Source organism: Lithobates pipiens, unplaced genomic scaffold, assembly GCF_037356315.1.
Source record: "Lithobates pipiens isolate NorthernLeopardFrog02 unplaced genomic scaffold, aLitPip1_a1.2 Scaffold_18, whole genome shotgun sequence".
Classification (NCBI taxonomy): Eukaryota; Metazoa; Chordata; class Amphibia; order Anura; family Ranidae; genus Lithobates; species Lithobates pipiens.
Genome location: NW_027507758.1, coordinates 627,646,448 through 627,662,753, shown reverse-complemented (window position 1 = coordinate 627,662,753; position 16,306 = coordinate 627,646,448). Strand labels below are relative to the sequence as shown.

The following is a 16,306-nucleotide window of genomic DNA, read 5'->3' as shown; positions in this document are numbered from 1 at the left end:
TCGGAGCCGATTCGTCTATGTACCTGTGCCATATCATGTCCTGGCACAGGTACTTAGACAATATTTTCGATGATTTGGACAGGCACATGAGAGGAGCTTGGAGAATTTATGCGGTGGATTGGTAGAAACATCCTAAATCTGAGTTTTACCTTGGAATTAGACTCCTCAGATGCACTGGCGCCTTTTATTGCAGACATTGTCAGCATGTCTTTTGCTACCGGTGTCGTTCATGTATTCTGAAGCAAGCGGTGGTTATACCCCGCTAAAGAAAGCTACCGTGTTGAGCAACAATCCCCCTATTTCCACCCTGCCGTTTTTATCAAAAATCATGGAGTGAGCTGCGGTATGGCAACTTCAACCTCACCTGGAGTCTAATAAATTTTTTGATGACTTCCAGTCAGGATTTCGTCTTGGGAGAGATTCGTAAATAGCCCTGGTAAAAGTCCAGGACGATTTGCTCTGGGCCTTGGATGAGAATGAAGCTTCGGCCTTGGTACTTCTGGATCTGTCGGCAGCTTTTCATACCATCAAGAACTCTATACTTGTGGATAGGTTGAAGATAGTGGCGGGAATGGATGGTATAGCTCTGGCATGGGTAGCCTCGTTCCTGCGAGACAGGGTTCAGAGGGTAAAGTTGGGACCATTTTATTCCTCCGATAGTCTTCTGTCTTGCGGGGTCCCACAAGAATCTGCTTTATCATATCATATGAAGCTGCTGCTGTACATCATTTGCCATAACAATCTCCCATTCCATGTCTATGCTGACGACATCCAGATCTACTTCAAATTATCCAAGAAAGGGGAGGATCAGGTCAGGCTGGCCCTCTGTCTGGAGGAAATCCAGTCCTGGATGGGTGCCAATTATCTAAAGCTAAATGGCACCAAAACTGAATGTATCATCTTCAGTAACCAGGTGTATTCCAACTTGTTTCCGTCATGGCTGAAATCTTTCAAACCTTTTTCGATTCCGGGGACTCAGGTCAGGGACCTGGGTGTCATCTTTGACTCTAGGTTGAACTTGCGCCCTCAGGTAAATCAGGTGGTGAGTTCATGTCACTTCTACCTGAGACTCCTGATGTTGACTTTTCGCTATATCACAGATTCTGATAAGATCGCCATGGTCAATGCCATTATCAGCAGTCGATTGGACTACTGTAATGTCCTGTATTTGGGTTTGCCTGCTTGTATCATTTATAAGTTCCAGTTGATTCAGAATGCCGCAGCAAGGTTACTGACAGGTGTTGGTCGCCATGACCACATCACTCCATCCCTTAGAGCCCTGCATTGGCTGCCCATGAAAGAACGGGTTCTGTTTAAAACTGGATGTCTTGTCCATAAGGCACTGCATGGATGTGGCCCAGAGTATCTGAAGGAAAAATTTGTCAAGTATGTGCCTACCCGATCCTTGAGATTGGCGAATTTGGTCATACTGAAGATTCCAAAATTTAATAAGAAAACATGTGGAGGGAGAACGAGTGAAGTACAAGGAGCTGTATTTTGGAACTCCTTGCCTCTGAAACTAAGACTTGAGAATGACTTTTTGAAATTTCGAAAGAAATTGAAAACCGCACTTTTTGTACAAGCTTTTGGAGTCACCTAATTTTTAATTGGGGTGTGATGGACAGTCTTCCTGGCTTTTATTCTGTATCTTGCTATGCTGGTTTATTGGTTTTCTTAAGGTCTTTTAATGTCAATGTCCTTGTTTTTGCGCATCGAGGCCTTCGTGTAAGACTGCGTAGGTTAAGCATTTTAATAAATAAAGAGTAGAGAGCAGCCACCCTATTACATCACATTGTGGAGCTGTTACCTCCCTGGCCACATCCCACAGCTCAGCTGTCTAGGCCTTTTGCAATTTGCAAACTTTGTCTCAAACACATCAAGCGAAGCAAAAAACACCAGGCATTTGGGTACCACATGCTTGACAAGGCATTTAACCTCCCACCATTCAGCCCGTTGGCAAGAGCACCTAAAAGCCACACAAAAGGGGTGCAATTCTGTTCCTCCTCCTTACTCACCTCAGTCTGCCTCCACTATACCTCATGACCTCTCAGCAGCCTCCACTGACAGGAATGATGATATACTGCAGGGTGTCCCAACTCCTTGCAGCAAATCTGCCAGTAGCACACCACCAGATGTACTATATTGAAAGTAGTTTTTCATTTTTATGCTTTCACTTTAGGCATCAATAAATTACTGCTCATTTAAAAATTATGTTTTTTACAAACTTTTTTCTAGTGATACATGTCCCCCAGGGCAGTACTCAGACCCCCATAACCATTGTATGCCCAATTACTTGCATATAAGACTTCAAAATGGGCACATTTCCAGTACAGGTCCCATAGACTTCAATGGTGTTCATTATTCGGTTCCGAACTGTTGTGATGTTTGAAAGTTCTGGTGCAAAAGGAACAGGGAGTCGTTCCGCCCATCCCTACTGCTGACCACCAGTGGAGGGAGACTTTCCCACATTTATCTGGCTGGACGCACACAGTATCTTTCATACAGTCTGAGACAATCTAAGGAGTGTGGAGCAGACAAGTGATCCCCACATACTTCAGAGGATCGCCCAAGCTATCCTACAATCTAGAATCCCGCACACATGATCCCGGCTTCTTTGTTTTAAACAGCACACAGACCCTCCAAATGTCCCCCAAATACATAGAAAAACCTCAGGGGGGTCTGTGTGCTGTTTGGGCATTTTTCCTTTGTAAATGTCAGCTCAGCTGCAGCACTTTCTGTACATCATAGAGATGTCCCTTCACAGGCATGATTAGGACAACCCCCCAGATATGTGTATTTAAAGGGGTTGTAAAGGTAAATGTTTTTTCACCTTAATGCATTCTATGCATTAAGGTGAAAAAACACCTGACAGCGCCTGCGCCCCCAGCCCCCCCGTTTTACTTACCTCACCCCTCGAAAGTCCTGCGCTCGTCCCCCGACGTCCTTTCCACCGTTCAGCCTGGCCGCTGATTGGCTGGAGTGGATGGATGGAAAGCAGCGCAGCCATTGGCTCGCGCTGCTGTCAATCACATCCACTGACGCGGAGCGCCGGGGCCCTGTGATACAGCGAGCGGCTATAGCCGCCGGCTGTATCACGGGAGCGCACCCGCAGATGCTTCTCACCATGCGAGGGAGCTCGCATGAACGTGAGAAGCATCTGAGGGAGGAAGCTGAGACAGCTGCCGAGGGACCCCAGAAGAGCAGGTTCGGGGCCACTCTGTGCAAAACGAGCTACACAGTGGAGGTAAGTATAACATGTTTGTTATTTAAAAAAAAAAAAATTCTCTTTACAACCCCTTTAATCAGTTCACCCAGACAGTGAAGGGTTAATCACTTTCCTTTATTTTCCCCAATAACTCATTAGGTGCAATGTGTAAGTCACACGCGAGGATTACCCCCGGGGGAGGGTTCTTCGGGGCAATGCTAGGCATCTGTAACAGGGTCATTGCCTCACACATGGGGTACCTTTACTCTGTGCCTTCAATGTCCTGAGACAAGGCTGAGGGGGAATACTCAACCTTAAGGTGGGCCTCCATCCTCACAGATGAACACACACTGTGTACACTTGCACAATAACTGTCTTCTAGTAAACTCTCAGGTCCCCGTGCTAATGTACATCTTCCTCTGTAGCTTGCAATTAGGAGGGACACACAGGACCAATGTCCACAACCACCGGTCCCGCATTTGCCTCTACCCAGTTATTTGTATGAATCTATGCTTGATGACGGAAACTTTGGAGTCTACTTATAGAAAATGTATTCAATGTGACGAGTATTCATTCAACCATTACAAATTCTGGCATTAATGCAGCACAGTCATTTCCTATGATCATCAGCTCCATCTAGTGGAAATAATGGGATATTTGTCTTGACATATCTCCATTACGGGGCATGATTCCCATGGATTGACTCAAGCATCATTTTTTTGTGTCCTTACACAGACATTTTTCTTGGGCTGCATTTCCATTAGGGGGCATGATTCCCATGGATTGACTCAAGCATCATTGTTTGTGTCCTTACACAGACATTCATTGGGCTGCATTTTTTATCTAGGGTGGGACACGTGGATTGGGGGCCTTGCCCCACTTCCTGGCGTACAGGGGTCCTCTGTTGAAGTACCTTCGGGGCCACACATTGGACATCCTTTGCCCTTTGGAACCTGCCCCTTGGCAGGTTTCTTCCTGTTTGCTCTTCACTGTGAAGCACAGACTGGCAGGCCACATGCACGTCGGTGGCGCGATGACGCTGGACTTGACTCCGCCCCTAGGGGCGCCTTGCACCGCGCCGAGGGACTCTGTGACAGATCGGGGTTGCGACTGGTCGAGCTCCACGATTTGTCACGCTGACTAACAGCTGATTCCAATTGCACATTGGTTTTAATCAGCCTAACCAAGGGTGTTTATAAACCCGCACCCCTGACATCCGCAGTGATGCTGTGGTGGTGGTGGTGGGGTTAGACATTACAGGACACAAAGCAGAGGTACGTGAAAATAAATATTTTGTTTACCTTTCAAATCTAAATCTATTTCCTTTCATCTGTTTTACTCGGTATATTTACGCTGTAGGTGAAACATTTTGACAACAACTAATACCTTTTTTATACACTTACTACCTTGCATCGTTGTAATGAACCATGCTTACTCTTCTTATACTCTCTACTTTCTTCTTGTATATAATACAGAAAAAAGAATTTTGGCAGGCGTTTTACTCCATGTGCCTAGGGTCCTTGTAATTGAGACCGGTGCCGCCTTTTCGCTCTCTCCCGGCCCTTTTGCACGCCCCCCCCCCCCCACCCTGTTGCCACCTTGGGGTACACCACGGTTTTGCACTCATCTATCTATCTATGAGAATACAGCCCCTTTGCTCCCTGGTTGGTCTTAGCAATGATCCGCTCATCCCTGTAAGTACAGTCTCTTCTGCCGCCATTTTTCATCAAACGTGTTTAGATATGCATATTTTTTCATGCTTTGTCCATTTCTTTTTTTTTCAACTATTCTTGATAAATTGATAAATTGATACACTAGTCAATTATTTTACTAATGTATTATACATTTGTATTATAGAATACTCACGACTCTCAGAAAAAGACATTATCCTCTGAAGAAGGACTACAAGGTGCGAAACATGTCAGGCATCATTTGCAGCATGCGATCTTGCTAGCCCAACATTGTCTATAGGGAAGCCGAGTTTCATACCAATGTAACTTTGAGTACACTATCATTCAATATATACACTTTTTTTTTTATGTGTATTATGCAATTTCTACACTTTGCTTATGCATTTTTATTGTATTTTTATTATAATAATATGTATATTTTTTATTACATTACTTGGCCTGCCTATAAAATCAGGAGGAGTATTACCGTGTCTTAAGCACTAGGTTCTCCTTTTTTGATTTTCTCTATTGGATCAGATGGACCAAGTGTTTATATAGTAAAAATAGCACATTACTGCATTATGCGCACTAGATGGAGCCAAGGAAATCAGTGTATCAGATAAAATACATCCAATACTCATCACAGCTGGGCGAATGCTGGTCACATTCGTTCAACTAATAAAAAAAATAATAAAATAGACCTCTAAAACCTCGTACACCCGATCGGATTTTCCGCAGACAAGGCCTCAGACTTTTGCCTGAAGGGCGTTGTCCAGGAACTTGTCTTGCATACAAACGGCACGCAATTGTCGGCCAACAAACACGAACGTAGTGATGTACTACATGGTTTTTCAGCTCTTTAGCACCACCCTTTGGGCACCTTCTGCTAATGTTGTGTTTAGTGAGCAGTGATTCTGAACAATGTGTGTCTGTACTTTTGACTTTTGTCTGACGGACTTCTCTACACATGATCGAAAAATCTGACACCAGACCACAAATTTTTTTTAAAGCCTGCCATCCAACATTTGTCTGCGGAAAATCTGACAACAATTGTCTGATGGAGTGTACAACTGGTAGGATTTTCCACCAACAGTCTGTCAACACACAATTCCCGCTGGAAAATCCGATTATGTGTACAAGGCTTAAGTGTTTGTGAAAGTTTACATCACAAAATGTACTCAGCCAATGAAAAGGTAATGACTACATCTTTATTTTTCTACTGCCATCAATGGCCAACACGGTAAAACACTTCATCCATGTCTTTGGTGATCTCTGATCTCCTTATGAACTGTTTCTTCCATGATGAAGATCAGCCATGGAGTATATCTGAGGTGTATATCAGGGTGTGCTTCTTCCCCACATGAGAGCTGTGATGTCCAGCAACATTCATATAGAAGACATTTCCCGCACTCAAGGCACTAATACACCTCGAGGGTTGTGTGGGATCCCCGATATACAGGAAGAGAGGACTTCAGTGAGGCACAATTCCCTCACTCAGGACAGGAAAGTGGCTTTTCCCTCCTATGATATCTCTGATGTATGTAAAGATCGGACTTCTGTGAGAAACATTTCCCACACTCAGGACAGGAAAACGGCCTCTCCCCTGTGTGAGATCTCTGATGTCTATAAAGATGGGTCTTCTGTGAAAAACATTTCCCGCACTCAGCACAGGAATACGGCTTCTCCCCCGTGTGAGATCTCTGATGTCTGTAAAGACTGGACATCCGTGAAAAACATTTCCCGCACTCAGGACAGGAATACGGCTTCTCCCCCGTGTGAGACCTCTGATGTCTGTAAAGACTGGACGCCCGTGAATAACATTTCCCGCACTCAGGACAGGAATTTGGCTTCTCCCCCGTGTGAGATGTCCGATGTATGGAAAGACTGGACATCCGTGAAAAACATTTCCCGCACTCAGGACAGGAATGCGGCTTCTCCTCCGTGTGAGATCTCTGATGTTTATAAAGACTGGACTTATGTGTAAAACATTTCCCGCACTCAAGACAGGAGTAAGGTTTCTCCCCTGTGTGAGATCTCTGATGTTTGTAAAGAGCAGACATCCATGAAAAACATTTCCCACACTCAGGACAGGAATACGGCTTCTCTCCTGTGTGAGATCTTTTATGCACATCAAGACTAGATTTAAAAGGGAAACACTTCCCGCACTCGGTACAGGAAAACCTCTTATCTTTTGGAAGGACGGCCCAATCAATCACAGTCTGAGGTTCCTCAGGATAAGAGGAATACGATGGTCCATCTACACTGTGTGGTGCCGGATGGACATTTGAGGTAGTCGGGTTTTCTCCTGGACTATACTGTGTGATGTCCTCATCTTCTACTTTACAGTCTGGAGACAAAGTGAGACAATCCTCTGAGGTTTTCCTCATCTCCCGTCCATCTACTAAAATAGAAATAAAAAGATTATTACTAGACATGAGCTGATTGGTTCCCCTAAACCAGGACTCTGCCCACATCAGGCAGCTTTGCCTCTGAGGATCTTACAATTCCCCCCTCAAGGTAACTAGTAAATGGGTCCTCTGATCTCCTACCAGATCATTTCTTTATTCGTGGTCCTTAGTCAGAGAGTGAGGAAACAACGAGAACTGTCTTTTATAGGAGTGACAGTAATGAGGGGATTATAGGACGAGTGTCCCCACCCCCTGTATCACTCATTGCCATCTTCCCAACACAAGAAGTTCTGCACTTCCTTATTTAGTCCATGATTTAGTCATGAATAACAGCGGGGCTGAGCCCCACCAGAGGTCAGAGAGTGAGGATGGGGGGAGAACAACCAAGATGAAGACTGGACTGATCCTGAAGACCCCCATCATTGGGTTACTGACTCCTCCCTCATTATCACTTTCTGTTTAAGGTTCCAAAGTTTGAGGATGTTATCACATTATTATCAACATGTAAAAGTCTGTGCTCCAATCAAATCATCAGATATAAAATATAAAATGGTAGAAAATGGGTGTAACAAAAGAGAATATATATTATGTTTGTATATAGTAGTGTGTAGAGGGGAGAGAAGAGGTCAGGACTATGTAATGTACAACAGATAGAACCACAGTATATAGTAGCAGAATTATGTAATGTACAACATAGAGTATATAGTGCAGGGGTCAGGAGTATGTAATGTACAATATAAATTATACAGTGTAAGGTTCAGGACTCATAATATTGGTATTCAGTAATCAGCGGAAGTTTCAATGTTTACATGCAACAAGCGGAAGAGATCCCACACCGCTGCCTCCCATCTCCTGAGACTGCACTCAGTGACTTGGGTCTGAGACTATACAGACAAATCCCTCCACCCGGCACAACCAGCAAACAGAACATGTGACCCTGGCAAAATTGCTCTGTCAGAGATCTTGCCAGAAGACCCAAAGCACTTTCCCCAGGTGCTTAGGTTTAGTAACGTCTATGGTAAAAAAACAGGATTTTTTTGTACTCACCGTAAAATCCTTTTCTCTGTAATTCACCGACCGACACAGCTGCTCTCTGTACAAAGTGGGTTTGTTAGCCTGCCACTAGGAGAAACTAGGCAAAATTGTAACACAATACACAGAATTGCCAGTACCGCCCAGGGGGGCGGACCCTGTGCTAACAACCCTCCCCGCTGCTCCCAGCAGCTTCAGTACGTCAACAAGCAGTATAACGTAGAGAAAAAGGAGGGGTGGGGGCTGTGTCGGTCGGTGAATTACAGAGAAAGGGATTTTACGGTGAGTACAAAAAAAATCCTGTTTTCTCTTATATTCACCGACCGACACAGCTTCTCTCTGTACTAAGTGAGACGTCCCCAAGCAGTGCCAAACGAGGGGTGTAAAAAAACAGCATAACAACTTCATCCACCATGGCAAGTGGGAACTAGTGAAACTAAACCCACAAAAAAAAACAGCAGTGTGTGGAAAAAAACACCACCACGTAACCGGGTATCCTCAACAGGAGTGATCCCCAAGACCGCAACCTATTGCGGAAATAATGCAACAGTGCATTAATACAACAGTACTGCGTTTTTATCGAAAAACCAGGAAAAAAACAAGTTTGCACAATTATTGCAACTACACGGCCGCCTGCAAAACTTTGCGGCCAAAACAGGCATCAGCCGATGCGCTGACGTCTACCTTGTAGAACTTGGTAAACGTATGGACAGACGACCAAGTCGCCGCCTTACACACCTGAGCGACCAACAATTTGTGTCGGAAGGCCCAAGACGTTCCAATTGCCCTTGTAGAGTGGGCCGTGACCGGAAAGGGGGGGCACCTGCCCCTTCAAGGCGTAGGCTTGGACTACAATCTGTCTGATCCACCTGGAAATGGTGGCCGACGAGACCACCATACCTTTCTTTGGACCAGCCACCGAACCAAACAGTGAGTCTGACTTCCGAAAGGGAGCAGTGGCAGACAAGTACACCTTCAGAGTCCTAACTACATCGAGAGTGTGAAGGGCCACCTCTTTGGGGTGCTTCGGCTTAGGACACAACGATGGTAATACAATGCCCTCATTGATATGAAAAGCCAAGACCACCTTCAGTAGAAAGGACGGTTGCGGACGCAACACCACCTTATCCCTGTGGATGACCAGATAAGGCCGCAAATTCCGAAACCCTCCTGGCCGATGTGATGGCCACTAGAAAGACCACTTTCTGGGAAAGAGTCAACAGGGGAATCTTCCTGATGCTCTCAAACGGCTGTTTTTGAAGCGCCGACAACACCAGGTTCAAATCCCATGGAGGTAATGGTGGGCGCATCGGAGGGACTACATGTCATACCCCCTGAACGAAGGTACTCACTAAGGAGTGCGATGCCAGGGGTCGTTGAAAAAAGACAGCCAAAGCTGAAATTTGAGAGACCCAGCGATCCCCTGTACACACACCGCACAGCAGAGGGGGGGAGGAGGGAAGATAGGGACGTAGGAGAGAAGAGAAGGAGGTGAGGTGGCCCCCGAATTGACCTCCCAGGAAATGCCCAGCTGCTCACCCCACCGAAGCAGGGAGAGCCGTACTTACCAGTCCTGAAGAGCTGGGAGACATTCCATCACAGACCCACTCCTGCGCAGTTACAAGGTGGCTGCTGGCCTTGGTATACTGTGATCCAGATATCAGTAGCCCGGTCATATGTATAACCTGGAGCATTGAAGCTCACCAAACCACCTCTGGAGCTGAGGTATGTCGTGGCCTGCCGAGCCATAGCTGCGACGTGCACACGCTCAATGGCCGGACTGGGGGGGGCTACAAGGATAACTTAACCAGCCTGTCACCCAGCCGGCTGTTGATAGAAGATCTCAGGATCATTCGTCTTGCGCAAAAGCATAAGTCCTGCAAAAAAAAAATGGACCGAAGGGCCTGCAGGGTTCCTAGTTCATTCTCCTTCACTAGGCAAAACAAAACTGAAGCTGCTGGGGCAGCAGGAAGGGTTGTTAGCACAGGGTCCGCCCCCTGGGCGATACTGACAATTCTGTGTATTGTGTTACAATTTTGCCTATATTCTCCTAGTGGCAGGCTAACAAACCCACTTTCTACAAAGAGGAGCTGTGTCGGTCGGTGAATATAAGAGAAATCCACATTTTGCTCCCACTTGAACCCCAGAATTGTCATAAATCCAATCTAGATACATAAATTGTGTCTGCAGCACAGAGAAGGAAAATTATCGGAGAGAAATACAGGAATACAGGACGGGGAACACAGCTCAGGAAAGTGACCAGGGGATTACAGGCTATTATCACCCAGCCCCCGCCCTACTCTGGACCAATCAGTGAGCAGTATGGGTGGAGGAATATATTTAGTGTTGATGACCCACCTGTGCTGATCTCTGTAGGAGTGTCCTCCTCTATAAATGTCCCCGTTATTCCATCCTCCTCCATAGACTGCTGATCATCCCTCACATACCTCTCTTCTTCTTCTGATTTCACCTCAAATTGGATATGAATTGGATCTCTACTCTAAATCAAGAAAATTTGAGAAAATATCTGTAAGAAATAAGCTTTATAATTGTGACATCACATACAAATCCACACATGATTCTGTGTTTTATAAGCTCAGCTCCGTCCCACCAACCTTGTAACAGTGAGGGATGGTGTGATCTTCCTGTGTGGAATCCCGGGAATACAGAGGACGGGGACATCTCTCTGGTGGGTTCCTGGTATTAGGTGGTTCCATCATATCCTTGTGTCCTTCTGAAAACTTCTCCATCACTCCATACTCCTCATCCTCCTCTTTATACTCTTCTTTAACAACAATATTATAATCCCAGAGGTTTCCACTCTGAATATATAATAAAACATTAATTGTAACAAACATGCTGTGTATAAATCAGAACTACCAATAATTGTCAATCATCTACCTGATGATGGTGGGGGGTGGTGTGACCTTCCTGTCTGGAATCCCGGGAATACAGAGGACGGGGACATCTCTCTGGTGGGTTTCTGTAGCTGGATGACTCCACCATGGTGTCCTGGTACAGAGCTTTGTGTTCTTCAAGGTACTCTGACTCCTCCATCACCCCATCCTCATCATCCTCCTCTTTTATCTCTTCTTTAACCTCAACTTTAGAATCTCCCAGGTTTCCACTCTGAATATATAAATAAAAATTACATCAAAGGTAGCAATGTAGATAATGTACAGATCCTAATGATACTATCAGTGATTGTTCCTCATCTACCTGATGATGGTGAGGGATGATGTGATCTTCCTGTGTGGAATCCCGGGAATACAGAGGACGGGGACATCTCTCTGGTGGGTTCCCATTACTGGATCCATCTGTAGGAAACACACACACTGACTGAATACATTGTTTCTATGTGTTTATCAGATGATGGGGGATCTAGGTGGAGCCTCCGTACTGCTCTCTCCTTTACAATAAAGTCTCCTCTTACCCGGTGATGTGAGGGGCGGCTGATTGTCCATCATGACGTCCTTGTAGAGATCCTTGTGTCCTTCTAAATACTCCCACTCCTCCATGGAGAAATAGACAGTGACATCCTGACACCTTATAGGAACCTGACACACACAATGATACAGTCACCATCCAGACACATCCCTTGTCTGCTACTGGATAATGTCCCAGAATTCCCAGCAGCGCTCACCTCTCCTGTCAGCAGCTCCATCATCTTCTTGGTGACTTCTAGAATCTTCTCCATGTTGTGTCTCACAGGTTTTAGGGAGTCACATGGAGGCACTGGGATGGTCATATGATCACCTGACTTCAGAAATCTCTGTATTGAGGAACCAATAGGAAAATCATGTTAGAATCCCAGAATCCTCCTCACCTCTCCGGTCAGGTCTGTGTTTTATTAATAGAGATAAGAGTGATGTCATGTGACCTCCCAGAATCCTCCTCACCTCTCCGGTCAGCAGGTAGATGATCTCCAGGGTGAGGTTTAGTATCTTCTCAGTCATGTGACTCCGGTCCTCCTCCATCCTCATTGGTGCCGTCATTTGATCTATACAGGTCTCCTTGTAGATGGATAACTTTGGGAAATGAAAAGAAGAATTATTTGGATGGTGTTGTCACACAATAATAGGATGTGGATGTGAGAGGGTAATAGGAGGGTTGTTGTACATTTAACTCTTTCAGGTATGGATACTTTCACCTCCTTCCTGTCCAGGAAAATTTCAGCGCTCTCACACTTTTAATGGCAATTACCCAAATTATTTTTGTTTTTGTTTTTTTAGACAGATATAACTTTCTGTGTGTTGTAATGCGTATTGATTTTTACATTTTTTGCTATATAAATGAAAAGATTCAGAAATTTAGAATAAAAATACATTTGTTTTAGTTATACAATTTAGCAAATAAATAACCTTTCTTCAAAAATATAGGCCAAAATCTATTCTGTTATATTTCTGTGGTAAAAATAGCCCAAATCAGTGTATACGAGTTAGTCTGTGGGATAGTTGTAGAGTACAAACTATGGGATATGGATTTAATAATTGATCAGTCCTGACGTACTGATGGCATCTCTTATTTCTTGAGGCCCTAAAATGTCAGGAAAGTACAAATATCCCCCCCCCCCAAAAAAAAAAAACGACCCCCTTTTTGGAAAGTAGACAGTCCAAGGTGTTTAGTAAGAGGTATAGTGAGCTTTTTTTTAATTTTTATTTATTTTTTATATTTTTTTGTCACAATGTTTTTGGAAAATTTTGGGGACATTTTTTTGGAAAATAATTAAAATTTATTTCAAAACGTTTCTATTATTATTTCTTACACATAGCATAGACATACTCAGAATTACTACTCAAAACACATTTACAGCCTAGATGTTTAGAGGGACCCAAAATCCTAGGAGCACCATTGAACTTTCAATGAGCATAAATAACGCATCTCATTTCCTAACTACACATTTCTGTAGGTTCTGGACAAGGCAACCAACTGCAAGACCGCATAAAAAAAGGCATGCCTAGGGAAGAAATTTTGAAATCCCTACTGGTTCTCTCCAAGGCAGTCGGGTACATAGCGGATGCATCTACAGAGTCCGTCAAGCTGGCAGCAAGATCAGGAGGTTTAGCAGTGGCAGCCAGACGGGCTATTTGGATGAAGACCTAGTCAAGGGACCCTGCATCCAAAATTAAACTATGTAATCTCCAAATCTCCGTAGAATGTTCGTTCGGGACAGGCTTGGATGAAGCCTTATGCCGCGTACACACGATCAGATTGTCCGGCGTACTTAGTCCGCCGAAACGCATTTCAGTGGACAATTCGATCGTGTGTGGGCTTCAGCGTACTTTTCCAGCGTGAAGTCCGGCGGACTAAGAAAGTATTTTTGCACTCCAATCTTCCCGTCAGACTTGGGTTTCAGCGGACAATACGTTCGTCAGTATGCTAGTACGGTGGACTAAGAATGACGCATGCTCAAAGCAAGTACGAAAAAGGAAGCTATTGGATACTGGCTTTTTCTAGTCCCGTCGTACGTGCTGTACGTCATCGCGCAAGCGAACGTCGGACTTTCTGTGTGTCCGTGTGTGGCCAAGTCCGTTCGGTAGAAAGTCCGCCAGACTATCCGCCGGATTGTATGTCGGACTAAGTACGCCAGACAATTCGATCGTGTGTACGCGGCATTAGAAAGAATGGTGGACGTTGTCTCATCTCAGGCAAATGCACGCGGATATCATGGTGCTGGTTGAGACGCATATTACGGGTCAGTTGCAGATGTCTCTTAAAAAGCCGTGGGTCGGGTGGATGTACCATGCCCCTTATACCAATAATTCTAGTGGAGTCGCTGTCCTGGTAGCTAAAACTGCCCAATTTCAACTACATAACTTACAGACGGACAGGCGGGGACGCTATGTGTTCTTACATATTACTGTGGGTGGCATGGAACTCCTTTTATTGGCCTTTTACATACCACCGCCCTTTCACTTTGAGGCCCTCCAGGCAGGGATTGAGTTTATGTTGCAACACCCCACCCTTCCGTCTATGTGGTTGGGCGATTTCAACTCAGTGATATCTCCTGCCGTGGATAGACTGCACCGCCCCATTATGCCCCCCCCCTCTCCCAGACTAGATTTGGCGGGTTCCTTGCTGAGTTCGCCCTTACAGACACCTGGAGGTATGTGCACCCCACCTTGCGTGCGTACTCCTGCTTCACGCCGGCTCGAGATGCCATGTCCCGGATTGACATGATCCTGGTCTCCTCTGCTCTGCTCCCATGTTTGCGGGACGCGGGGATTGGGATCAGGGTCCTGTCTGATCACTCGCCCTGTTGGGCCAAGTTCAGCTTACCCTCCATCCCAATATCCCGGATGTGGAGGCTGAATCCTTTCTGGTTGACGATCTTCCCTGACTTGGAGGCGATCCGGCGTGAATGGGACTATTTTTTCCAGACTAATTCGGGCACTGCCCCGTTTGGCCTGGTGTGGGAAACTTTTAAATTGCACGCACGCGTGCTGTTGTCAACTCATATTACTCGTTACAAGCGCTCCTCGCGGCTCGCTTTACAGCGGGCTGAGAGGGTGCTGGATGAGATGGAAAGGGAATTTCTAGTGCATCCCACTCCCTCTAATTCTGCTAGGGTGAAAATGCAGTCCAGACTTACTGACCATTTGCATCTTGATAGAGCAGAGAGGCAGGTTTTTTATTGTAAACAAAAGGGTTATGAATATGGGGAGAGGGCTGGCAAGCTGCTTGCCTATATGGCCCACCTGGACCATAGGCCTCCGGTAGTGGTCCGACTCAGGTCTGCGTCTGGAGTTATGCTGTCGGATCCAACGGAGGTGGCCCATGAGTTTAGGCGTTTTTACGCGGATCTTTACACCTCGGGGGCTGCTGACTCCTTGGTTGGACTGCGTGCTCTACTCCAGACTGTGACTTTCCCAGTCCTCACGGACTCCCAAGTGGAGCTCCTGGAGGCTCCCATAACTGAAGACTGTATCGCAGAAGCCATTGCATGCCTACCACCGTCCAAGGCCCCTGGTTCAGACGGTCTCCCACGGGAGTTCTATACTTAGTTCCAGGAGGTCCTTCTCCCTAAACTCCACCTACTATACACGCATATATTTGACACCGGTGTGCTTCCCAGGTCCATGAATGAAGCTTTGCTTGTGTTGATCCCTAAGCCGGGTAAGGACCCCCTCTGCCCCGAGTCCTATCGCCCCCATATCACTTCTGCAATTGGATATCAAAATCCTGGCTAAGATCCTTGCTCTTAGGCTCAACAAGGTTATTCTCCACCTCATTCACACAGACCAGACAGGTTTTATGCCTAGAAAGAATACAGCCTTCAACCTTAGGAGACTGTTCATGAACCTACAGGCCCCCCACGACAATCCCGGGTCCAGGGTGGTGGTTAGCTTGGATGCTGCTAAAGCATTTGACTCGGTGGAGTGGGGGTACCTGTGGGAATGCCTCCACAAGTTTGGATTCGGCCCTAGATTTATACGGTGGATCCAACTTCTCTATCAGGCCCCCACTGCCCATATCCTGGTTAACGGCCGGATATCCAGCCCCTTCTCCCTATCGCGGGGCACGCGTCAGGGGTGCCCCATATCGCCCATGCTGTACGCGTTGGCGGTGGAGCCCCTGGCTATTGCCCTCAGAGCTCACCCGGACATTCGCGGCCTTCGTCTAGGTCAGGTGTCCGAGGTTGTAAGTCTCTACGCGGACGATATGCTGCTGTACCTGGAGGATGCTGGCCCCTCCCTGTCGGCGGTGTTGGAGGTGATTCGACGCTTTGGGGTATTCTCCGGATTACGCATAAATTGGTCCAAATCCCAAATTCTCCCCATCGATGTCTCCGTCCCCTCGGAGGCACAGGCCCTACTACCTTTAATGTACACGGATAAGATTAAATACCTAGGAGTGCACTGCTCTCGATCCCCCGCGGACTACGTTAGCCTTAACCTTACACCTGTCTTTTCTTTGTTAAAACAAAAGACCCAGGTGTGGTCCAGGCTCCCCCTTGGGGTCATGGGCCGTCTGGGTCTTGTTAAAATGAT

The 16,306-nt window shown here is 46.1% G+C and overlaps 1 protein-coding gene across 1 annotated transcript in view; it reads right to left on the bottom strand.

Annotated features, from left to right (window-relative positions):
* Nucleotides 1-16,306, bottom strand: part of LOC143986872 (uncharacterized) — a 106,347-nt gene that overhangs the window by 69,835 nt on the left and 20,206 nt on the right. The window contains exons 3-10 of the mRNA XM_077485279.1: nucleotides 12,215-12,343; nucleotides 11,959-12,087; nucleotides 11,749-11,872; nucleotides 11,535-11,632; nucleotides 11,217-11,444; nucleotides 10,931-11,137; nucleotides 10,674-10,815; nucleotides 6,430-7,276 (exon numbers count right to left, since the gene is read on the bottom strand). Of these exons, the coding sequence (XP_077341405.1) occupies nucleotides 6,430-7,276; nucleotides 10,674-10,815; nucleotides 10,931-11,137; nucleotides 11,217-11,444; nucleotides 11,535-11,632; nucleotides 11,749-11,872; nucleotides 11,959-12,087; nucleotides 12,215-12,310 (1,871 nt within the window). The 5' untranslated portion in view covers nucleotides 12,311-12,343. The remainder of the gene's footprint in view (nucleotides 1-6,429; nucleotides 7,277-10,673; nucleotides 10,816-10,930; nucleotides 11,138-11,216; nucleotides 11,445-11,534; nucleotides 11,633-11,748; nucleotides 11,873-11,958; nucleotides 12,088-12,214; nucleotides 12,344-16,306) is intronic.